The sequence below is a fragment of the Nerophis ophidion genome, linkage group LG12 (genome assembly GCF_033978795.1).
Source record: "Nerophis ophidion isolate RoL-2023_Sa linkage group LG12, RoL_Noph_v1.0, whole genome shotgun sequence".
Taxonomy (NCBI): domain Eukaryota; kingdom Metazoa; phylum Chordata; class Actinopteri; order Syngnathiformes; family Syngnathidae; genus Nerophis; species Nerophis ophidion.
This window is the reverse complement of record NC_084622.1, coordinates 16,376,174-16,402,095: the sequence shown is the minus strand read 5'-3', so window position 1 is coordinate 16,402,095 and position 25,922 is coordinate 16,376,174. Positions and strand designations below refer to the sequence as shown.

The 25,922-nt window shown below is 40.9% G+C and overlaps 2 protein-coding genes across 3 annotated transcripts in view; one reads left to right on the top strand and one right to left on the bottom strand.

Moving 5' to 3' along the window:
• Positions 1-6,201: 6,201 nt before the first annotated feature.
• Positions 6,202-25,922, top strand: part of bnip2 (BCL2 interacting protein 2) — a 43,070-nt gene continuing 23,349 nt past the window's right edge. The window contains exons 1-4 of one of the 2 annotated variants that reach the window (XM_061916943.1): positions 6,202-6,861; positions 17,717-17,812; positions 17,908-17,975; positions 22,214-22,390. In XM_061916943.1, coding sequence (XP_061772927.1) covers positions 6,542-6,861; positions 17,717-17,812; positions 17,908-17,975; positions 22,214-22,390 — 661 coding nt within the window. In that variant the 5' untranslated portion in view covers positions 6,202-6,541. The remainder of the gene's footprint in view (positions 6,862-17,716; positions 17,813-17,907; positions 17,976-22,213; positions 22,391-25,922) is intronic. The other variant, XM_061916944.1, reaches the window with a different exon arrangement.
• Positions 21,816-25,922, bottom strand: part of gcnt3 (glucosaminyl (N-acetyl) transferase 3, mucin type) — a 45,497-nt gene continuing 41,390 nt past the window's right edge. Inside the window, exon 4 of the mRNA XM_061916942.1 lies at positions 21,816-25,494. Within this exon, the coding sequence (XP_061772926.1) occupies positions 25,488-25,494 (7 nt within the window). The 3' untranslated portion in view covers positions 21,816-25,487. The remainder of the gene's footprint in view (positions 25,495-25,922) is intronic.

The following is a 25,922-nucleotide window of genomic DNA, read 5'->3' as shown; positions in this document are numbered from 1 at the left end:
AAAGAAATTCAAAATACTCTGAAAAAATATTTAAATTTGATTTTACAGATGTTCTAGATTTGCCAGAATATTTTGAATTTTAAATCATAAGTTTAAAGAAATATTTCACAAATATTGTTCGTCGAAAAAAACAGAAGCTAAAATGAAGAATTAAAATGTATTTATCATTCTTGACAATAATAAAAAAAATTACTTGAAGATTGATTTAAATTGTCAGGAAAGAAGAGGAAGGAATTTAAAAAGGTAAAAAGGTATATGTGTTTAAAAATCCTAAAATCATTTTCAAGGTTGTATTTTTTCTCTAAAATTGTCTTTCTGAAAGTTCCATCCATCCATCCATTTTCTACCGCTTATTCCCTAAGTTATAAGAAGCAAAGTAAAAAAATAAATTAATTTATTTAAACAAGTGAAGACCATCCACCGCTTATTCCCTTTCGGGGTCGCGGGGGGTGCTGGCGCCTATCTCAGCTACAATCCGGCGGAAGGCGGGTTACACCCTGGACAAGTCGCCACCTCATCACAGGGCCAACACAGATAGTCAGACAACATTCACACTCACATTTACACACTAGGGCCAATTTAGTGTTGCCAATCAACCTATCTCGCTTAGAATTAAAAGCATTGAGCAAAGCGAGACCAGCTTGCTAGTAAATAAATACAATTTAAAAATAGAGGCAGCTCACAGGTAAGTGCTGCTATTTGAGCTATTTTTAGAAGAGGCCAGCAGGCGACTCATCTGGTCCTTACGGGCTACCTGGTGCCCACGGGCACCGCGTTGGTGACCCCTGCCATACACAAATCCACCGTTGCTTCCAAATCCACACTTTATTTCAGGCTTTACCATCAGCAATAAATGCATCAAACTTCCACATCCAACATCACAAATAAGCAATCCCCTTTTCCATCCCTTTTCTACCCCTTATTCCCTTTCAGGGTCGCGGGGGGCGCTGGCGCCTATCTCAGCTACAATCGGGCGGAAGGCAGGGTACACCCTGGACAAGTCGCCACCTCATCGCAGGGCCAACACAGATAGACAACATTCACACTCACATTCACACACTAGTGCCAATTTAGTGTTGCCAATCAACCTATCCCCAGGTGCATGTCTTTGGAAGTGGGAGGAAACCGGATTACCCGGAGGGAACCCACGCATTCACGGGGAGAACATGCAGAACTCCACACAGAAAGATCCCGAGCCTGGATTTGAACCCAGGACTGCAGGAACTTCATATTGTGAGGCAGACGCACTAACCCCTCTTCCACCGTGAAGCCCCGCAATCCCCTTTTTCCACAGGTTAATTCAATCCCAAGCAATAATAATGCCATCAAAATGACAGCCACAGCTATCCATTATGCAGCAGTAACCAGCATCAACTGTGTCCAGGCAAGTGTAATTCACAGTATGAATGAACTGAATTTCACGTACCATGGGTTGTGCTGCGCTCCTTCGTTTCGTTCAGTTACTTGAGTGGTTGACTGGTCCAAAGTGCACAATTCCAACGAAGTATCAGAAGGTCGGTATCGGATCCGTTGTCTTTTCTGTTGACAATGTTGTGTGACTATCAACAACCAATTAGCCACTGAGAGAGGAAAGCAGGGCTCTGTCTGACACGCTAGTTCCAAGGATGCAACATCAAGTGTTTGTTGCTGTTTTGATAGTGATTTATTGTCTCTTCGAGTAAAAATACAATACAATACATTCAGATGGTTTGTAGTTCCTTTGTAGTCATTTTGCGGTCAACAGAAGTAACGGCACCCAGGTTCACACTCTTTCCAAACAATTCAGACAGGTGCAGGTGATATTCATTCAGCAATCATTCAGCCCCACAAACACTCCTCCCACACACACACACACACTCCGCCCACACACATGTAGCCACACCCACTATCCCAGGTGACAAGTGAGAAACAAATCCCTGCCTCTACGATATATATGTAAATGTATTATATATATATAATATATAGCATCTATGCAGCAACCACTGAATTGAATTATATCATATGTATTATATATTGTGTATATATATATATATATATATATATATATATATATATATATATATATATATATATATATATATTGTTTATGTATAGGGGTGGGACCAAATAAGTTTACTTCTTCCCACTCCCTTTTGAGCCCATCTTGACATCTACAAAAGATTAGTCACATGTAATGTTTTCAATGTAGGTGTAAAAATAATGTACATATATATATTTATTTTGTATTTTATTTCATTCTTTTGTTTTGTTGCATGGCTCAAAATAAACAATTCATTCATATATATATATATATATATATATATATATATATATATATATATATATATATATATTGGCAACACTAAATGGTCCCTAGTGTGGGAATGTTGTCCGTCTATCTGTGTTGGCCCTGTGATGAGGTGGCGACTTGTCCAGAGTGTACACCCCTTCCGCCCGATTGTAGCTGGGATAGGCGCCAGCGCCCCCCACGACCCCAAAAGGAATAAGCGATAGAAATGGATATATATATATATATATATATATATATATCCATCCATCCATCCATCCATTTTCTACCGCTTATTCCCTTTCGGGGTCGCGGGGGGCGCTGGCGCCTATCTCAGCTACAATCGGGCGGAAGTATATATATATATATTAAAGAAGTAAATAAATAAATGGGTTTTACTTGTATAGCGCTTTTCTACCTTCAAGGAACTCAAAGCACTTTGACACTACTTCCACATTTACCCATTCACACACTGATGGAGGGAGCTGCCATGCAAGGCGCTAACCAGCACCCATCAGGAGCAAGGGTGAAGTGTCTTGCTCAGGACACAACGGACATGACGAGGTTGGTACTAGGTGGGGACTGAACCAGGGACCCTCGGGTTGCACACGGACACTCTCCCACTGCGCCACGCCGTCCCTAAGTACTTGACTTTCTGTGAATTCTAGCTATAAATATACCCCTCCCCCACCCCCAATCTCCCGAATTCGGAGATATCTGTAAGGACTGGTGGGCATTGTGGTGCCGTTCGATTCCCTCGAGGATGCGTTGACGTGAACACAACAAAGGTAGGATCTTAAAAGATTTATTTAACAAAAAGGGAGCTCTGAACAGAAATACTGGAGCTAATAAAAAGCAAACCAAAAACGCTTGTATGAAAACTAGGAAGTAAAAATAGACAAACTAAAATGGCCCGTTGGCACAAAAGAGAAAAGAAATCATCAGTATGTAAACTGGAAAAAACAAGTGGCTTAGCGTGAGAAGCTAGCGAGAAAAGAAATACTTGCGTGAAAGCAAATGATCAAAAATCCAGACGTACAGTTGCGTGAGAGCAAACTAAGAACCCAGACCGAATGAACAGAAAAGGCTGTCTTTAATAGGAGGGTGATAATTGGTAGCAGGTGTGCGGGGCGAGACTAGCAGGTGGACTGATAAGTGACCATGGTGACAAAGCAAACAGGAAATAAGGAGTCAGATGGAGAAATATACAAAATGGAAAAACAAATGTGTAGATCCGAGCAGCGGATTGCAACAATCTCAAGGTTGGCAAGAATGGTTTAGGCCAGTGGTCTCAAATGGGGGTATGCGTACCCCTCGGGGTACTTGAAGGTATGCCAAGGGGTATGTGAGATTTTTTTTTAAATATTCTAAAAATACCAACAATTCAAAAATCCTTTATAAATACATTTATTGAATAATATGAATGTAAGTTCATAAACTGGGAAAAAAAATGCAACAATGCAATATTCAGTGTTGACAGCTCGATTTTTTTGTGGACATGTTCCATAAATATTGATGTTAAATATTTCTTTTTTTGTGAAGAAATGTTTAGAGTGAAGTTGATGAATCCAAATGGATCTCTATTACAATCCCCAAAGAGGGCACTTTAAGTTGATGATTACTTCTATGTGTAGAAATCTTTATTTATAATTGAATCACTTGTTTATGTTTCAACAAGTTTTTAGTTATTTTTATATCTTTGTTTCCAAATAGTTCAAGAAAGACCACTACAAATGAGCAATATTTTGCACTGTTTTACAATTTAATAACCCACTTCTCCAAAGTGGACTGGCTCAGGGTGGAGGACAGAGTAAAACAACTTGCACTGAGCCTAGTCTATAAAATCCGATACACCTCTCTGATACCGTACATGTCAAACTACTTCCTTAACGTAAATGACCGCCATAACCACAAAACCAGGGGGAGCTCCACAAACCACGTTAAACCCAGATTCCGATCTAACAAAGGTCTTAACTCATTCTCTTTCCATGTCACATCAATGTGGAATGCACTCCCAACAGGTGTAAAAGTAAGTGCATCGCTGTCCTCCTTCAAAACTGTCTAAAACAACCTCTAGGCAACTTCAACCCTTTACTAATACCCTCCTCCATTCACATCCCATCTCCCCGGATTGTAAATAACCTAATGTAAATAATCAAATGTATTTCGAATGTATATACTTGTTCTTATGCTATCTGAACTCACTACTGTTTGTTCTCTGCTGGCTGTACATATCCTACTAAGTCAGACCTACACTCTGTCAATGTCCATTTCTCTGTTGATGCAATTGTTGATGACTGAAGCACTGATATCAACCAAAGCTCCTCATCCCACCCCCCATATTGTAAATAATGTAAATAATTAAATGTATATACTATGATGATTAACTTGTGTGATGACTGTAATATGCTGATAGTATATATTTGTACCATGAACTGATTAACGTGGACCCCGACTTAAACAAGTTGAAAAACCTATTGGGGTGTTACCATTTAGTGGTCAATTGTACGGAATATGTACTGAACTGTGCAATATACTAATAAAAATATCAATCAATCAATCATGCATATGTGACAATAACATCTACGGCTTTTAGAGAGTGCAGTGCACAACTGCACACACCATCCATCCATGTCCTACCGCTTATTCCCTTTTGGGGTCGCTGGCGCCTATCTCAGCTACAATCGGGCGGTAGGCGGAGTACACCCAGGACAAGTCGCCACCTCATCGCAGGGCCAACACAGATAGACAGACAACATTCACACTCACATTCACACACTAGGGACCATTTATCCCGAGCCCAGGATTGAATTTAGGACCTTCGTATTGTTAGGCAGACGCACTAACCCAGGGGTAGGGAACCTATGGCTCTAGAGCCAGATGTGGCTCTTTTGATGACTGCTTCTGGCTCTCAGATAAATCTTAGCTGACATTGCTTACTTCAATAAGTAATGAATAATTCTGCTGGTATGCGATGAGATGGCGACTTGTCCAGGGTGTACCCCGCCTTCCGCCCGATTGTAGCTGAGATAGACACCAGCGCCCCCCGCCACCCCAAAGGGAATAAGCGGTAGAAAATGGATGAATGGATGGATAATTCTGCTGGTAATCACAGTGTTAAAAACACATTCAAAATATAAAACATTCTAATGCATTTTAATCCATCCATCCATTTCCTACCGCACCTGTTCAAGAAGTCGCATTATTAGTAAGAAGTATTTTATTTATTATTGGATAGCTTCAGATATAATAGGTATAATAGGGGACGGCGTGGCGCAGTGGGAGAGTGGCCGTGCGCAACCCGAGGGGCCCTGGTTCAAATCCCACCTAGTACCAACCTCGTTGTGTCCTGAGCAAGACACTTCACCCTTGCTCCTGATGGGTGCTGGTTGGCGCCTTGCATGGCAGCTCCCTCCATCAGTGTGTGTGAATGTGTGTGTGAATGGGTAAATGTGGAATTAGTGTCAAAGCGCTTTGAGTACCTTGAAGGTAGAAAAGCGCTATACAAGTACAACCCATTTATTATTTATTTATAATAGGAGACTTAGTGTACTCTAAAAAAATTGTTATTAATTAAAAATGCATTTATTTGTATTCAGTGTTAAAAAAAATATTATATGGCTCTCACGGAAATACATTTTAAAATATTTGGGTTTCATGGCTCTTTCAGCCAAGAAGGTTCCCGACCCCTGCACTAACCCCTCTTCCACCGTGAAAACCTGGCAAGTATGCGTTACAGTTAAATCTTACTTGTGAAAAGTAATCCCCCAATTCGTGTTTTCAGCAGTCCGCTCATTTAAGCAGGAAAACGCTGAACACCATATTTGTTTTCTAGCTGTCAACTGTCAGTTTAGGCTGCTTGCCGACTCCTCATCACCACTTCAAGATGGCGTCCAAATTTCTCGTGTCACAGCAGCCAATGCTGCGTCTACTCACAACATGTCTATGAGCGCACCGCTCGCTTGGAGGGAGTAGGGAAGGGAAGGAGACGCAGTGTTACCTCAGAAAAGCCAGGACTGTTTTGTTTTTTATATATTTTTTACACTCCCGTACTATTCCTGCTATATCGTTAATGGGTCCGGGTTACTACTTCCTCAGCCGGTGCATCGTCCGCCACTCTTCCAGACGATATGTAGTGTGTCGGCTCGTCAGCCACAACAAAGCCAGGCGCTAAAGCTAACACGCTAAGCGCCAGTCGTGTCATATTTGCGCGGTTTGCGTGAGAAAAGCGGCCCGGCTCGCCTTTAACCAGGGCGGCGAGAGACGTGGGAAGTCATGGCCTCGGTCGGGATAGAAAGTGAAGCGGGTGGAAGTGACTTGGATTTGAACAATGCTCGCACAGATTTCGGCACACCCAGGCGGAGCGAGGAGGGCTTCCGGGACGGACAGACGTCGAGCCCGTCGTCTTCTGGGGTGTCCGGGGAAGTGGACGAGGAGGACCTGGATCAACTGCAACACAGTGCGGCGTCCACGGTGGAAAATGGCGAGGAGGCGCTGGAGGAGGAGAGTTTAACCAAAACAAGACGCGGCTCACCGGAAAGGACGACTGTTGACAATAAACAGAAGGCTGGCACGCCGTCTGAGCGCATTGGAAGGTAAGTTGTTGTAGGGCCGGGCTATATGGCCTTTTTTAATATATCCATATTTGTAGGTCATATCAATCAATCAATCAATGTTTATTTATATAGCCCTAAATCACAAATGTCTCAAAGGACTGTACAAACCATTACGACATCCTGGAAGAACCCACAAAAGGGCAAGGAAAACTCACACCCAGTGGGCAGGGAGAATTCACATCCAGTGGGACGCCAGTGACAATGCTGACTATGAGAAACCTTGGAGAGGACCTCAGATGTGGGCAACCCCCCCCCCCCCCTCTAGGGGACCGAAAGCAATGGATGTCGAGCGGGTCTAACATGATACTGTGAAAGTTCAATCCATAGTGGCTCCAACACAGCCGCGAGAGTTCAGTTCAAGCGGATCCAAGACAGCAGCGAGAGTCCCGTCCACAGGAGGCCATCCCAAGCGAAGGCGGATCAACAGCGTAGAGATGTCCCCAACCGATACATCGGTCCATCCTGGGTCCCGACGAGCGGTCCATCCTGGGTCTCGACTCTGGACAGCCAGTACTTCATCCATGGTCATCGGACCGGACCCCCTCCACAAGGGAGGGGGGGACATAGGAGAAAAAGAAAAGAAGCGGCAGATCAACTGGTCTAGAAAGGAGGTCTATTTAAAGGCTAGAGTATACAGATGAGTTTTAAGGTGAGACTTAAATGCTTCTACTGAGGTGGCATCTCGAACTGTTACCGGGAGGGCATTCCAGAGTACTGGAGCCCGAACGGAAAACGCTCTATAGCCCGCAGACTTTTTTTGGGCTTTAGGAATCACTAATAAGCCGGAGTCTTTTGAACGCAGAGTTTTTGGCGGGACATATGGTACAATACAATCGGTGAGATAGGATGGAGATAGACCGTGTAGTATTTTATACGTAAGTAGTAAAACCTTAAAGTCACATCTTAAGTGCACAGGGAGCCAGTGCAGGTGAGCCAGTACAGGCGTAATGTGATCAAACTTTCTTGTTCTTGTCAAAAGTCTAGCAGCCGCATTTTGTACCAACTGTAATCTTTTAATGCTAGACATGGGGAGACCCGAATATAATACGTTACAGTAATCGAGACGAGGCGTAACAAACGCATGGATAATGATCTCGGCGTCTTTAGTGGACAAAATGGAGCGAATTTTAGCGATATTACGGAGATGAAAGAAGGCCGTTTTAGTAACGCTTTTAATGTGTGACTCAAAGGAGAGAGTTGGGTCAAAGATAATACCCAGATTTTTTACAGAGTCACCTTGTTTTATTATTTGGTTGTCAAATGTTAAAGTTGTATCATTAAATAGAGGTCGGTGTCTAGCAGGACCGATAATCAGCATTTCTGTTTTTTTTATATATATCGCGATACACGATATATATATCTCCATATTTTACCTTAGCCTTGAATGAACACTTGATGCATATAATCACAGCAGTATGATGATTCCATGTGTCTACATTAAAACATTCTTCTTCATGCTGCATTAATATATGCTACTTTTAAACGTTCATGCAGAGAGGGAAATCACAACTAAGTCAATTGACCAAAACTGGATTTATTAAACAGTTATTAAGCAGTGACACAAACATGTCATTTCAAAACAGAAAGTGCAAGATAAGTATATGCTACTTAAAGGCCTACTGAAATGAGACTCATAACTTTTATGGACAGAATTTCTAGACGCAGTCAAGGCGTTGAGGGGTTCCGGTTTGGTGGCCGCAGATGATGTGGTCCTGATGGCTTCATCTGGCCGGGATCTTCAGCTCTCGCTGGATCGGTTCGCAGCCAACTGTGAAGCGACCGGAATGAGAATCAGCACCTCCAAGTCCGAGTCCATGGTTCCCGCCCGGAAAAGAGCAGAGTGCCATCTCCGGGTTGGGGAGGAGACCCTGCCCCAAGTGGAGGAGTTCAAGTACCTAGGAGTCTTGTTCACGAGTGAGGGAAGAGTGGATCGTGAGATGGACAGGCGGATCGGTGCGGCGTCTTCAGTAATGCGGACGTTGTATCGATCCGTTGTGGTGAAGAAGGAGCTGAGCCGGAAGGCAAAGCTCTCAATTTACCGGTCAATCTACGTTCCCATCCTCACCTATGGTCATGAGCTTTGGGTCATGACCGAAAGGATAAGATCACGGGTACAAGTGGCCGAAATGAGTTTCCTCCCTTAGAGATAGGGTGAGAAGCTCAAAGTAAAGCCGCTGCTCCTCCACATGGAGAGGAGCCAGATGAGGTGGCTCGGGCATCTGGTCAGGATGCCACCCGAACGCCTCCCTAGGGAGGTGTTTAGGGCACGTCCAACCGGTAGGAGGCCACGGAGAAGACCCAGGACACGTTGGGCAGACTATGTTTCCCGGCTGGCCCGGGAACGCCTCGGGATCCCCCGGGAAGAGCTAGACAAAGTGGCTGGGGAGAGGGAAGTATGGGCTTCCCTGCTTAGGTTGCTGCCCCCGCGACCCGACCTCAGATAAGCGGAAGATGATGGATGGATGAAATGAGATCTTCTTATTTAAACGGGGATCGCAGGGCCATTCTATGTGTCATACTTGATCATTTCGCGATATTGCCATATTTTTGCTGAAAGAATTTACTAGAGAACATCCACGATAAAGTTCGCAACTTTGGTCGCTAATAAAAAAAAGCCTTGCCTGTACTGGAAGTAGCAGACGATGTGCGCGTGACGTCACGGGTTGTGGAGCTCCTCACATCTGAACATTGTTTACAATCATGGCCACCAGCAGCGAGAGTGATTCGGACCGAGAAAGCGACGATTTCACCATTATTTGAATTGAAGTGAAGTGAATTATATTTATATAGCGCTTTTCTCTAATGACTCAAAGCGCTTTACATAGTGTAACCCAATATCTAAGTTACATTTAAACCAGTGTGGGTGGCACTGGGAGCAGGTGGGTAACGTGTCTTGCCCAAGGACACAACGGCAGTGACTAGGATGGCGGAAGCGGGAATCGAACCTGCAACCCTTTAAGTTGCTGGCACGGCTACTCTACCAACCGAGCTATGCCGCCCCGAGGATGAAAGATTTGTGGATGAGGAAAAAGACGGTGAAGGACTAGAAGAAAGGAAAAAAAAGACGAGTGCAGTGGGAGCGATTCAGATGTTATTCGACACATTTACTAGGATGATTTTGGAAAATCCCTTATCTGCTTATTGTATTACTAGTGTTTTAGTGAGATTATACAGTCATACCTGAAAGTTGGAGGGGTGTGGTGACTGCCAGTGACTCTGAGGGAAGCCATGGAGGAGCCAAGAAAGTCGCAGCTGCCTCTTTGATAGTTGCAGGAGGAACGACACAAGCTCCGCGCATGTTTACAATAAGAGCCGACTTATTACCACAATATTCTCACCGAAACCTGCCGGTAGGCATGTGGTAGAAAACCGCTTGACCGCTCTGTTCCATATTATAGCTTCACAACAAACAAAGAAACACCGGCTGTGTTTGTGTTGCTAAAGGATGCCGCAATACACCGCTTTCCACCAACATCTTTCTTATTTGTAGTCTCCATTATTAATTGAACAAATTGCAAAAGATTCAGCAACACAGAAGTCCAAAATACTGTGTAATTATACGATAAAAACAGACTACTTTTAGTCGTGATTGGTGCTGGGAGAACATGTCCGTTACCACCGGTGACGTCACGCGTACGCGTCATCATTCCGCGACGTTTTCAACAGGATACTTCGCGGGAAATTTAAAATTGCAATTTAGTAAACTAAACCAGCCGTATTGGAATGTGTTGCAATGTTAATATTTCATCATTGATGTATAAACTATCAGACTGCGTGGTCGCTAGTAGTGGGTTTCAATAGGCCTTTAATATCTCAATACTTTTAGGGCATATCACGATACACGATATATATCTCCATATTTTGCCTTAGCCTTGAATGAACACTTGATGCATATAATCACAGCAGTATGATGATTCTATATGTCTACATTAAAACATTCTTCTTCATACTGCATTAATATGTGCTACTTTTAAACTTTCATGCAGAGAGGGAAATCACAACTCTGTCAATTTAACAAAAGTGTGTTTATTAAAGTTATTAAGCAGTGGCACAAACATTCAAGTCATTTCAAAACTGAAAGTGCAAGATAACTATATGCTACTTAAAGGCCTACTGAAATTAGATTTTCTTATTTAAACGGGGATAGCAGGTCCTTTCTATGTGTCATACTTGATCATTTCGCGATATTGCCATATTTTTGCTGAAAGGATTTAGTAGAGAACATCGACGATAAAGTTCGCCACTTTTGGTCGCTAATAAAAAAGCCTTGCCTGTACCAGGAATAACAGACGATGTGCGCGTGATGTCACTGGTTGTAGAGCTCCTCACATCTGAACATTTCTTACAATCATGGCCACCACCAGCGAGAGTGATTCGGACCGAGAAAGCGACGATTTCCCCATTAATATGAGCGAGGATGAAAGATGGATGAGGAAAGTTAGAATGAAGGACTAGAAAGAAAAAAAAAGACTAGAGGGCAGTGGGAGCGATTCAGCTAACATCTAAACTTGAAGACCTGGACTTTGCAGTTGACATAGTATTACTGTCCTTCACAAAACAGCACATGCAGATTAAAACAACGTGGACGGACGAAGAAGCCCGGGCGAGTAGGACTCAGGATCAATACACAAAAGACTAAAGCAATGAGGATCAATGCAAGAAACCAGGAAAAAATCCAAATAAATGGAAAATATGTCAGAGGTAGACCAGTTCTCCTACTTGGGAGCCACAGTTTGTAAAGAGGGAGGCGGGCATGAAGGAGTTGGAAGAATAGACTGTCGAAAGCTCCAACAGCATCACAAGAAGAACAAAACTAAAACTGTACAAGACACTAGTGATACCAGTATTGCTATACGGTTGACGTGTTTCATAACAAAAGCATACGAAGAATCTGCTGGCAAGATCACATCTGTACTGAAAAACTCCTGGAAAGCCACTCAGTGAGGATGTAAAGCTACGAAGATGGAAGATGATTGGACAAATACTACAGCAGGACCACAACAGCAGTTGCAGCATGAAACGAAGAAAGGGAAGACCAAAGACCACCTGGAGGCGTACCGTTGAGAAAGAAAGGAAAGCAGGAGGATGGAACTCATGGTCAGAGGCGAGGACGGCAGTAGCCGATCGTACTCTGTGGCCTAGTGGTTAGAGTGTCCGCCCTGGGATGGGTAGGTTGTGAGTTTAAACCCCGGCCGAGTCATACCAAGGACCCATTACCTCCCTGCTTGGCACTCAGCATCAAGGGTTGGAATTGGGGGTTAAATCACCAAAAAATTATTCCCGGGCGCGGCCACCGCTGCTGCTCACTTCTCCCGTCTCTCAAGGTTGATTGGTCAAATGCAGAGAATAATTTCGCCACATCTAGTGTGTGTGAGACAATCATTGGTACTTTAGCTTTTAAGAAGTGAAGAAGCTCTGTGAGGGCCTTATGTGTACATAGTGGATAGGTAACAGGTATAAAACCTGTCCATAATTAGTTTTAATTGCTCATTATCATAAGAATGATTATTGTCAGAATTGCATGACAACTCCCTTGCCCGTGCTACAGTAGGTAACTGGTATGTTTTGTATTGAAATGTTGTTTGACAGGCTGCCCTTCTAAACCTCTGAGCTATTTATTGGAAGTTTGTACATAATGAGCGCCAAGATTTAAGCAGCGCTCGAGTCGCAAGCTAATACATTCTAGAGAAACAGGACCGACTGCAGTATCATCTTGAACATTAGTCAAACTACATCTTTATATGCATAGATACCACACTTTGCATTGTTCAATATAGGTGCAGTAATACTATAAAACTGGTACTTTTACATTTACCTTGTTATGTTTGCAGTATTATAATCAACATCTTAAACTTTTAATATTCTTGTACCACTTGGACCTTCCAGGTTGTATGCTATTTGCGGATTAGTTGCATATACTGTATAAGCTGCAAATACGTTATGTTGAGTACCAAAATACCCAGCATTTTTCCGTGTCTTGGTGCGCAAATAGCAGTACAGTATGTTATTATTGCATCAAAGGAAGCTCTGTACAGCAAACATACAGATGATCGGCATTAGTGAAGGGCGCCTTGTGGTTTATAGAAACTAAGCCCTTTAAATACAAGATGGTAAGCTTTCCAAAGTAGTCAGTGATCTGATTAGGTGGCAAGTTGCAAATTGTTACTGTTGACAAAACATGAAACGACTGGCTAGGTAATTAAAAAGGATGGTAAAATGGCATAACTATGTAGTCATAACCAATGGCCATAAAGTTGTTCTCTGTTCTATGGTTATAATCACATGTTTTTGCTATCATTTCTCATGAAAAAAAAACCAGACATTCCTTAAAGTACTAAAGCTGGAGTCTCATGAGCATTCCCGATGCCTCATTTAAAGTTGACCGTTTTGATCAAGTTTTATTTGACATCAGAGCCACTATGTTACGTCATGGTCGCATATTTCTGCGGGGTCTTTCTCCCGGGATGCAGACGGACAACTCCGGACGAAAACGTGAGGTATGAGATTTATTTCTCATAAATCATACACCGTAGATACAAGCAGACAAAAACGAAACAAAAGGAAAACGTGCCAATCACACTGGAAGCTACGGTAACAACTTGGAACAGGAATCAAGAGCTAGAAAAAAAGAATACTCACGTAACTGTTGCTTTCAGCAAACAATGAAGCCAGACTGAGCGAGGCGAGAAAGGTGACTAAGAGGCAGGTGAACCCAATTAATCCCAATGGAAACCAAAACAAACCCAGAGGTGCACAAAACAGGAACTAAGGGAGTCCAAAACTAACAGAACATAACTAAACAAAACATGATCCGGGCCACGGATGGGCGATATGGCCTCAAAATTGAACGTCCGATTTGTTCACAAAAATTCGAAGTACATTTTTTTTTTTTTTCCAATTTTACTAAATTTTTTAAAGAAACCAGTGAATACAAATGACACTTATATTTCAAAACAAGTTTTGCTTTTATTTGATAACAAATAGTTGTTTGAAATGACACTGCATCTTACATATTGGCAACATTCAAATTAGCATGATGTTGTTCTTTTAAGAACCGATATAAATTTTACTTTTTATGTAATTTTTTTTCAAAGAACTTAAGAGTTTCCTCCGGAAGGCAATACTTCTGCTTGAAGAAACTACTTCTGTAAATAAAAATGTAGCATTGTACATTGCATGCAAATAAGTTATCAAGTAAAATATTGAGGTGACTATAGTTTTATTAAGTGGATAAATAAACAGGCATTTCCATAATGTACCATGAGCTCCTTGTTAGTGTGTACTTACGTTAAAGACAATGTACACATTTTATTGCACAATTATCCCTGTATTGATGATTGCATCAGGCCTTATAATTCCAGAAGAGTTTTGCAGCAGCACATGTGCGTATGAGCTCTATGCATTCTTCTGTTTTCTCATCATACATGCTACCTAGCCTTGTGTGTCAATTATTCGGCCACATGTAGTGTTTGTTTGTCATTGCGGTTTTGTTCGCCTCGTAGGGAGTTGCGTTCCCCCCTGCCCCGACTTAGCTTGATGCTGTTTCAGATGCTGGAATAAGTTTGTTGAGCTGCTGACTTTTTTTTTTAATTATTATTAAACTTTGCAGCGTGCAGTCATTTTTTCCTTGCCTGTTGCCACAAATCTAAAGCACTGACAACACTTTTCTTTTCTTTGGAACAAACATCTCGCTCTCATTAGTATTAGCCACCAGGATTCTGAATCTCTGCTAAGGATGTAAGGAGCCAGGCGAGAGCTATGGAAGCTAACGGGGGATAAAAGTATGCTGGAGGAAGAGGACAAAAACATTCATTTTTTAAATTGTCTGAAACAAAAAAACTCAAATTCATCGAAAAAATCGGTATATTATATAAGCCTAACCCAAAGATATTTACATCTGGGCTTTTTTTTTTTTTATTAAATGTTGCAGATCAATAAGGTGACAATATAATATGATTTAGAATGGTAAAAATGCAAGCAATTGATGATAAGATGATAAAAGTAGTGGATTTTGTCTTTGCTAAAAGACAATGTGTGAAGTGTCATTTACATTATTGACAAGACACTGAATGTTGATCATTTTACAGTACTTTAGAACTTATAAAACATGAACACATTCAGAGTTTAAATGGGTCCTGTTATGCAAAACCAACTTTCTTTCCCGTTTGTACCTGTTTTTGTGAATTTAGGATGCCAATAAGGCCTGAGAATTTGAAATCAAACCATGGAGGCATGATATATTCATTAAACAATCTTGCTTTCTTCAAAACTTTCGCCAAACCGGCAGATTGGAACTATTAACTGAATTTCGCAAGAAGAAGTTATTAGGGATAAGAAGAGTCTGGGGAAATTATGTGATAAATAGTAAGGAAATGTTAGAATAATTATATATAAGTTATCATACAACTCTTATGCTTAAAGGCCGTTGCTATAGTTATTATCAATTGTGCTGAAGTTGTACTTTTTATCTGTGCAAAGGCACAACTTATAATCTTGCTTTCCGAGTTGTCTCGCATCAGCAGTTTGTTTCCAGACCCTGCCCTTTGACAACCAAGGATGGAGATCGAGTACCTCGGCGTGGACAGGACAGAGATAGGGCGAGATCATGAGTGTCGTCACATTCCCATTCTAGATAATCATGTATTGTGTCTACTGGGGCTGCTCGCATTACCCCTCCCTTTAGAAGCAGCCTCAATGATGTTAACTAGGGAACTCCTGAATAAATAGAGGAGCACGTGGGACTGTACCTTAAAGCGTAGGGTGAAGCTGTAACTGAGTTTACAGCCCAATACGTCTCTCCTCATGAGCCAAATTGAACTCTGTCTCTTCTTGATTCCTTGCTTCTTGTTTAGTTTAATAGATGGTGGTGTTTGAACCTGACATTGATACTATAGTAATGTATTTTGCCTTAGTTATATCACTGGATATCTCCATTTATAGTTGAGGTTTACACAAAGAGCTTTGCGTGAGTCCGCTATTTATTATTCAGTTGTAGTAAATAGGTTCCTTATTTTTCTCCATCCTCTTGTTTTGAGGCAGACTGGCTCGTACATGCACATGCATGCCAAAATCTTCCGCTGTTTCCGCTTCTAATACAAAGTTGCCTATAGTTCTAACTTAGAAATCGATTCGGTACAGTGCTCTCTTGTAGTTGTCACGATTTTCTTTCTTTCTTGCATTGAACAAAAAAAGCACCGTCCACCAGGTCAAATTCATTGTGTGTTAAAGTACTTGGCTAAAAAAAAAAATCTGATTCAAATATGAAAGAAAAAAAAATTACAACATGGCTGACGCGGTGAAGAGGCAGTTGAAGGGGACTCAGCCTGAAGTGAATTATACATATATAGCGCTTTTCTCTAGTGCAGGGGCCACCAACCTTTTTGAAACCAAGAGCTACTTCTTGGGCACTGATTAATGCGAAGGGCTACCAGTTTGATACACACTTAAATAAATTGCAAGAAATAGCCAATTTGCTCAATTTACCTTTAACTCTATGTTATTATTAATAAATAATGATATTTATCTTTGTGGAAACACTGATAATTTTAATGATTTCTCACAATAAATATATGGTTTTGATGACATGTTTTAAATAGGTTAAAATCCAATCTGCACTTTGTTAGAATATATAACAAATTGGACCAAGCTATATTTCTAACAAAGACAAATCATTATATCTTCTAGATTTTCCAGAAGAAAATTTTTAAAAGAAATTCAAACGACTTTGAAATAAGATTTATATTTGATTCTACAGATTTTCTAGATTTGCCAGAATAATGTTTTTGAATTTTAATCATAAGTTTGAAGAAATATTTCACAAATATTCTTTGTCAAAAAAACAGAGGCTAAAATGAAGAATTAAATTACATGTATTTATTATTCTTTACGATTAAAAAAAATAAATTTACTTGAACATTGATTTAAATTGTCAGGAAAGAAGAGGAAGGAATTTAAAAGGTAAAATTTATGTGTTTTTAAGGTTGTATTTTTTTTCTTTAAAAATAAAAAAATAAATTTATTTATTTAAACAAGTGAAGACCAAGTCTTTAAAATATTTTCTTGGATTTTCAAATTCTATTTGAGTTTTGCCTCTCTTAGAATTAAAAATGTCGAGCAAAGCGAGAAAAGCTTGTTAGTAAATAAATAAAATTTAAAAAATATAGATGCAGCTCACAGGTAAGTGCTACTGTTTGAGCTATTTTTAGAACAGACCAGTGGGCGACTCATCTGGTCTTTACGGGCGACCTGGTGCCCGCGGGCACCGCGTTGGTGTCCCCTGCTCTAGTGACTCAAAGTGCTTTTACATAGTGAAACCCAATATCTAAGTTAGATGTAAACCAGTGTGGGTGGCACTTGGAGCAGGTGGGTAAATTGTCTTGCCCAAGGACACAACAGTAGTGACTAGGATGGTAGAGCTATACCGCCCTATGTCCCTGAAGAATGAGAATGCCCACTAAAGAGACAGTTAGAGGTTTAAACGGACTAAAACAAATCAATGCACATTTAGGTGTGATTGCAAGAGGACCATTTCATAACAAAATAAAACTGCCTTCTAAGGTTAAGTCTTTCATGTTGTTCTTCACTTGTCGTAACTTTGTAAAGTCTAATGTCTCAGAGGAATTTAATGAGGGCACAATTTTCCTTCTGACATGTTTGGCCATTCCACAACAGATTATGCCAGTCCATCAAGTTAAGTGATTATGTCTTTGGTATTCTCGTAGAACTGATCTTTTCATCTCACCCTCACTGCAATGGACACACTTGTCATTCAGGAGAGTTTTTAAGCCGGAGAAAACGGTTATAGTTTATCTTTTGTTTGTTTTATTCCCCCCAGCCTGGAGCGTCAGGAATCAGTCGCCACTACAGAGGCCCGGTTAAGAATGGAGGGAGTCGAGCTTAAGGAAGAGTGGCAGGATGAGGACTTTCCACGGTAGTTTTACGCTCACTCGCATCGTGGGAGGGCATGCAAGGGTGGAACACAAGTCAATAACAACCCACAAATAATCTGATGACTTTGTTTGTTAGGCCTCTGCCTGAGGAAGAGGAGCTGGACGACGAGTTATTTGCTGGAGCTTCTGAAGAGGGAGACACTGGTAATGGAAACAAAGTGGTTAACATCGATGACACATCCACTTGTTGATTGAAAATTACAATATGTGACTCAAGGGGATGTAAACATGGCTACTCTCAGTGGACACTTCATTAGGTACACTTGTACAATCCAGTTGAGGCATGTCAATCTACCCTATTTTTCGGACTATAAGTCACAGTTTTTTTCATAGCTTGGCCAGGGGTGCGACTTATACTCAGGAGCGACTTATGTGTGAAATTATTAACACATTACCGTAAAATATCAAATAATATTATTTAGCTCATTCATGTAAGAGACTAGACGTGTAAGATTTCATGGGATTTATCGATTAGGAGTGACAGATTGTTTGGTAAAGATATAGCATGTTCCATATGTTATAGTTATTTGAATGACTCTTACCATAATATGTTACGTTAAAGGGGAACATTATCACAATTTCAAAAGGGTTAAAAACAATAAAAATCAGTTCCCAGTGGCTTGTTTTATTTTTCGAAGTTTTTTCAAAATGTTACACCTCCCGGAATATCCCTAAAAAAAGCTTTAAAGTTCTTGATTTTCGCTATTTGCGATGTGACTGTCCATTTCCCTGTGACGTCATACAGTGCTGCCAATACAAACAACATGGCGGTTACCACAGCAAGATATAGCGACATTAGCTCGGATTCAGACTCGGATTTCAGCGGTTTAAGCGATTCAACAGATTACGCATGTATTGAAACAGATGGTCGGAGTATGGAGGCAGATAGCGAAAACAAAATTGAAGAAGAAATTGAAGATATTGAGTGAATATCTATTGACGCTATTCGGCCATAGCATGGGTGTACCTAATGAAGTGGCCCATAGCATGGCTGCCTTATTAGCATCGCCGGTAAAATGTGCGGACCAAACGATCAGTACTTTACTTGTGACACTGGAGCAACTTAAATCCGTCGATTAGTAAGTGTTTGTTTCGCATTAAATGTGGGTATCTAGTTTCAAATGTACATACAGCTAGCGTAAATAGCATGTTAGCATCGATTAGTGTAGCATGTTAGCATGGATTAGCTGGCAGTCATGCCGTGACCAAATATGTCTGATTAGCACATAAGTCAACAACATCAACAAAACTCACCTTTGTGATTTTGTTGACTTAATCGTTGCAAATGCATCTGCAGGTTATCCATACATCTCTGTGCCATGTCTGTCTTAGCATCGCCGGTCAAATGTGAAGACACTCTGGCAGATTCAATGGGGGTCTGGCGGCAGATTTCTTGCCAGTGGTGCAACTTGAATCCCTCCCTGTTAGTGTTGTTACACCCTCCGACAACACACCGACGAGGCATGATGTCTCCAAGGTTCCAAAAAAAAGTCGAAAAAACGGAAAATATCAGAGCTGAGACCCAATGTTTACAATGGGTTGAAAATGAAAATGGCGGCTGTATTACCTCGGCGACGTCACATTCTGACGTCACCCTTCCAGAGCGATAAACAGAAAGTGGTTTAATTTGCCAATATTCACCCATTTAGAGTTCGGAAATCGGTTAAAAAAATACATAGTCTTTTTTCTGCACCATCAAGGTATATATTGACGCTTGCATAGGTTTGGTGATAATGTTCCCCTTTAACATAGCAGGCACCTTTTCAGTTGGTTGTTTATGCCTCATATAATGTACACTTATTCAGCCTGTTCACTATACTTTATTTATTTAAAATTGTCTTTCAAATGTCTATTCTTGGTGTTGGGTTTCATCGAATAAATTTCCCCCAAAAATGCGACTTATACTCCAGTGCGACTTAAAAATGTTTTTTCCTTCTTTATTATGCATTTTCGGCAGGTGTAACTTATACTCCAGAGCGACTTATACTCCGAAAAATACGGTACTTATGGCTGCCATCAGAGGGCCGCTTGTAAAAGCGAATAATGTATGAATTTGGATTTCATTATTAATTATAAAGATAGTTTTAAGTAAACTGTCGATTTTATAGTAAAAACTTTACATTTACGGCCCTGCGATGAGGTGGCGACTTGTCCAGGGTGTACACCGCCTTCTGCCCGAATGCAGCTGAGATTCGCTCCAGCTGCATTCGACCCGAAAAGAGACAAGCGGTAGAAAGTGGATAGATGGAACTTTACATTTACACAATTTTACTGTAAAATAACTTTTTAAATGTTTTACAACATTTTATGGTAAATGAAAAAACAGTACCACTGTTTTTCGGAGGGGGTTTACAGAAATAGCTGGCAGCTTAGTTTTTGTGTTATTTTGACATTGCTTTTTACAACATCATATTGTTAATAACCTCTTAAGGCTCGAGCTGTTTGTTTACATGCTTTTTTTTATTTCTCTTTGCTATTTGGGCTTATTGGACCCTGATTAAAATAAAAACTAATAATCATCTTTTGATATGATGTACTTAGTCCATAAGTACACAACTTGTACTTCATGTGTAGTGACATGCTAATTCTTATTTTCACACTTTTTTTTCTAAATTCCATTGTATTCTATACTCCTCTGACAACACCAGATGGCAGTATAAGTGTCCCCATTTCAGTAGTGTACACAATTTTGGAAGTAAGAGCTAAAAAGTGATGTCCACGCATGTGGCCACTAAGGCCTTTAGAGGTTTTAATGGAAAAACAGTACAAGTTATTTTTTTATTCTGGCAACTTCGCTCCCAGTTTTTCTACCTTAAAAACAAATGTACCGTCTTTTCGTTTACAGTAATACACCGTTAAAAACAACAACCGTAGATTTTGCAGTCAAAAACTGTCAGCTCAGTCAAAATCATTTTAACGCACAAAACAGTTGTAGTTTTTTTTCCAATTCACATTAATATGTGAGGTCGACAGGCGAATCGGTGCGGCGTCTTCAGTAATGCGGACACTGTATCGATCCGTTGTGGTGAAGAAGGAGCTGAGCCGGAAGGCAAAGCTCTCAATTTACCGGTCGATCCACGTTCCCATCCTCACCTATGGTCATGACCTTTGGGTTATGACCGAAAGGACAAGATTGGGGGTACAAGCGGCTGAAATGAGCTTCCTCCGCCAGGTGGCGAGTCTCTCCCTTAGAGATAGGGTGAGGAAGCTCTGTCGTACCGGAGGAACTCAAAGTAAAGCCTGCTGCTCCTCCACATCGAGAGGAGCCAGGTGAGGTAGTTTGGGCATCTTGTCAGGATGCCACCCGAACGCTCCCAAAAAAAGGTGTTTCGGGCACGTCCAACCGGTAGGAGGCCACGGGGAAGACCCAGGACACGTTGGGAAGACTATCTCTCCCGGCTGGCCTGGGAAAGCCTCGGGATCCCCCTGGGAGGAGCTGGACGAAGTGGCTGGGGATAGGGAAGTCTGGGCTTCCCTGCTTAGGCTGCTGTCCCCGCGACCCGACCTCGGATAAGCGGTGGCCTAGTGGTTAGCGTGTCCGCCCTGAGATGGGTAGGTTGTGAGTTCAAACGCCGGCCGAGTCATACCAAAGACTATAAAAATGGGAGCCATTACCTCCCTGCTTGGCACTCAGCATCAAGGGTTGGAACATTTTTTTATTTTATTTTTTTTTTAAATAAAAATGAATGAAAAAATCTCCTGCGGCCCGGTACTAATCGGGACACGTCCCGGTACCGGGCCGCGGCCCGGTGGTTGGGGACCACTGCTGTAAAGAACAATGTAAAATGTATTGTCATTTTTATTAATTTCATGGGTAGTTTGCTGTAAAGTTCAGTATTTTTATTTACACAAAAACACGCTTGCAAAGTATGATAATATATTGTAATATTTGTTGCAATATTGGATACTATTAAAGTTTAAATGGTATGCACTTTCAAGCAGTACTGATATTTTTTCTGTCAAAATGAAAACAAATTAATTACATTTAGGGAGAAAATATGAAGTACTTTATTGACACATATCATTTCCAGGTGTTTGCGGGCCAGGTAAAATCACCGGGCCTTGAGTTTGACACCTCTAATGCTCAGTTTTGATCAATATTAAATGTAGGCATGTTTAGTCTTTTAAAGTGGCCAGTGTGGATGCTGTGTAGAATGGTATCTGCAGGCCTAGTTGCACATGACGCAGAGGAGAACACTTGAAGGTGTTAATTGTGCTCATCACTCTCGGTAAACTTTGGCTGAACTTCAGAATGGACTTTTCTTCCCGTCCTTTAGCCATGGACTATTGCCAGGGAAAAACATCTCTTAATTGTAAGACACAACTGTGTAAGAATTAAAAGTCTGCAAAACATTGATTGTTACTCTTCACCTTCTATGTAGGCTGCACAGTCAACCATGGCAAGAAGGAGAAGAAGAAGCTCGCGGCTCCGGACATCAGCCTCACTCTGGACCGTAGTGAAGGTTCTATTCTGTCTGATGAGTTGGATGAAAGTACAGAGCTGGACTTGGACGACATGGACACACCTTCCGACAACAGCAATGAGTTTGAATGGGAAGGTAAGGGCCTTTTCCAACGGTTGTATTTGCAATGCACTGCTAAGTCAACTATGTCAGGTCACGTGATCTCTCTTTAACCTGCAAAAGTCAAACTTGGCAATGAAAGAGTTGTTTTTTTGTCATGAATTAATCTCTTCAGAAGTGCATTTCCTGCTGGACAAATGTACAACGCAGGCCAAAATTTTGGACACACCTTCTCATTCAATTCTTTTTTTTAATTTGAATGACTATTTACTATTTATTGTAGATTGTGTTTTTTTAAGTTTTCATGACTATTTACATTGTAGATTGTCACATCAAAACTATGAATGAACACGTGGAGTTCTGTACTTAACAAAAAACGTTAGATAACTAAAAACATGTTTTTATATTCTAGTTTCTTCAAAATAGCCACTTTTTGCTCTGATTACTGCTTTACACACTCTTGGCATTCTCTCCAAAAGCTTCAAGAGGTAGTCACCTAAACTGGTTTTCACTTCACAGGTGTGCTTGAACTAGAGCTGGGCAATATGGCCTTTTAAAAATATCTCGATATTGTTAGGCCATGTCAAGATAAACTATCTATATCTCCATATTTTGCCTTAGCCTTGAATGAAAACTTGATGCATATAATCACAGCGGTATGATGATTCTATGTGTCTACATTAAAACATTCTTCTTCATACTGCACTAATATATGCTACTTTTAAACTTTCATGCAGAGAGGGAAATCACAACTAAGTCAATTGACCAAAACTTTATTTATTAAACAGTTATTAAGCAGTGGCACAAACAGAAAGTGCAATATTGTCAGAGATATTTTAAAACAAGCTATTAGTGCACTTTTATGCATGATGTCACTAAGATGACATATCAAAACAAAACAAAATTAAACTGCACTTTTTGTACAGAACGCCACTACAATAGTTTAAAACAAATAAAGTGCACTTTTGTGCATGATGTCACACAAGATATTTCAATACGTGTCAAATAAAAATGAGTTGCATCATAGGAAATCAAATAGTGTATGTCCTTCGCTATGTGGTAGGTTCCTGCGGACGTTATCTCTTTCTGTTGTTGACTATTTTCGGTGTTGATGTGGAAATGGTTGCTTCGGTATTTTGTTGGCGTGGCACTCTTCATTCTCTAGCGGGTGACTTTTCAAACGATGCTACATTAGCAGCGGTGCTACTTTTTGTAGCAACGCTTTTGCCGCATAATTGTTCGACATCTTTCCGCTTGAAGCCAAACCACCGCCGGACGATGGACCCCGTGCTGTTTTTCTTGGGAATTAATTCTTCCACCATTTGTTACCAGATTCGCACCTTCTTTCTCTCATTACCACTCGCACCACTCTGCTAGCATCACAGCTAATGTTACCATGTCGCTACCTGTCTGCTCCGCGAGGGCGTATGACAGGGGTGTCAAACTCAAATACAGAGTGGGCCAAAATTTTCAACGGAACAAAGCCGCGGGCCAAGGTTGAACAAATTAACCTTTTAATAGGGACCCAAACAAGTTTTGCATTAAATATTGAACAAGCAAGGCTTATATAACTTTAGTGACGTGCAAAATCCAGTTTCAAATAATAATAATTAAAAAAATATCAATGGCATATCAATTAAAATTTAAATAAAAATTGTATGCCTTTTTTTCTATTTGCAATCTTCTGAGGTAAATATAAAAAAAAATTTCACAGGCTAATAATAAATTTGAAAATAAAATAACAATAATGAATGAACCAAACATTCAAGCCTTGAAGTAGCAAGAGAAAATGCATGAATAAAACGTTAATTATTGGTCAGTTTACTGGAAGTTTCCCAGCAGAGTTAGTGCTGCAAGGGATTATGGGTATTTGATCTGTTGGGTTGCGGTGCGGATGTTGACTCGAAATGTGGTTGTCATTCTTGTTTGGTGTGGGTTCACAGTGTGGGGCATATTTGTAACAGTGTTAAAGTTGTTTATACGGCCACCCTAAGTGTGACCTGTTTGGCTGTTGACCAAGTATGCGTTGCATTCACTAGTGCGTGTGTGTGTGTAATAGCCAAAAATATTATGTGACACGTTGTTAGTATGGAGGAAAAACGGACGTGACGACAGGTTGTAGAGAACGCTACAGGCAGTGCCTTAAATGCACGCCCCCAATATAGTTGTCCAGGTGAAAATCGGTAAAAATTCGGGAGAATGGTTGCCCCGGCAGATTTTTGGGAGGGGCACTGAACTTCGGGAGTCTATCGGGAAAATTAGGAGGGTTGGCAAGTATGAGTATTAGCGGTGAATGCGGTGTTACAGCGGCACCGACGCTGTATAACACCGGCGGGCCAGCTCTAATGCTAAATTAAATTAAATTACACGGCGGGCCAGAGTTTGACACCCATGGCGTATGACGTTGCACACGTGACAGCATGTGACGTATGTAGGAAGGTGCGCTTGTTTTAAGTCACTGTGAGAAGCAGAGACAAGAAAGAGTGGGAAACGCATGCAGTGTAATGCCCGCAGCTAAAAGCAACTGCGTGAGAACGTATACTCCAATATCACCATAGAGTCATTTTCTATATCGCACAGAGACAAACCCGCAATGTATCGGGTATATCGATATATATTGAAGCTCATCAAGAGAATGCCAACAATGTGCAAAGCAGTAATCAGGGCAAGAAACTAGAATATAAAACATGTTTTCAGTTATTTCACCTTTTTTTGTCACGTACATAACTCCACATGTGTTCATTCATAGTTTTGATGTGACTTTCTACAATGTAAATAGTCATGAAAATTAAGCTTGAATGAGAAGGTGTGTCCAAACTTTTGGCCTGTACTGTTTAAAGTCACATGATCCAGCTTAAACACTGAATAACAATTTCACAATTAAGAGTCCCATTTTTCTGTCGGTGTAGTGTGACGCTTCCTTGATTCCGCAGGTTTTGGGTAGGCCACACACGAAAGAGTTAGTTAAAATGTGCTGTGTTGTTTTTGTCTTTCCACACCGCTGCCTTCTGCTTTTTCACATGGAAGGCTTGTTTCCATTGCCTGCCTGGAAACAGGTTGCAGGGCAGCAACAGGTTTCTCTCTGGTCCTCGTGGTAAGGTCTCATGAACAGTTCCCCCTCATTCATGGTCAATCACACCCTGTCCAGATTGATGACAAAAGAAATCATGGCCCTTTTTCATGTTTCATTCTTTTTCTATCATCATTATCATTTTTTTTGTGCATTACATTGTTTCCCCCTCTCCGCAAATTGAGCACATTTTTAAGAAACACCATGTCATAATGTTTGCATCATTTCTGAAAATCTATGATTTAGGACAAAATGCAAACTATACCAATAAACAACAACTAAACATATAGTTTACAACAGACCTGGGCAATTATTTTGACTCGGGGGCCAAATATATAGAAATTTTTTTTAATCTATTTTTAGGAACAATAACACAAAACCTCACAATAATGTCTGATTGAATGCTAAAAACGTGATGACAGTAGGGGTGTAACGGTACACAAACATTTCGGTTCGGTACGTACCTTGGTTTAGAGATCACAGTTCGGTTCATTTTCG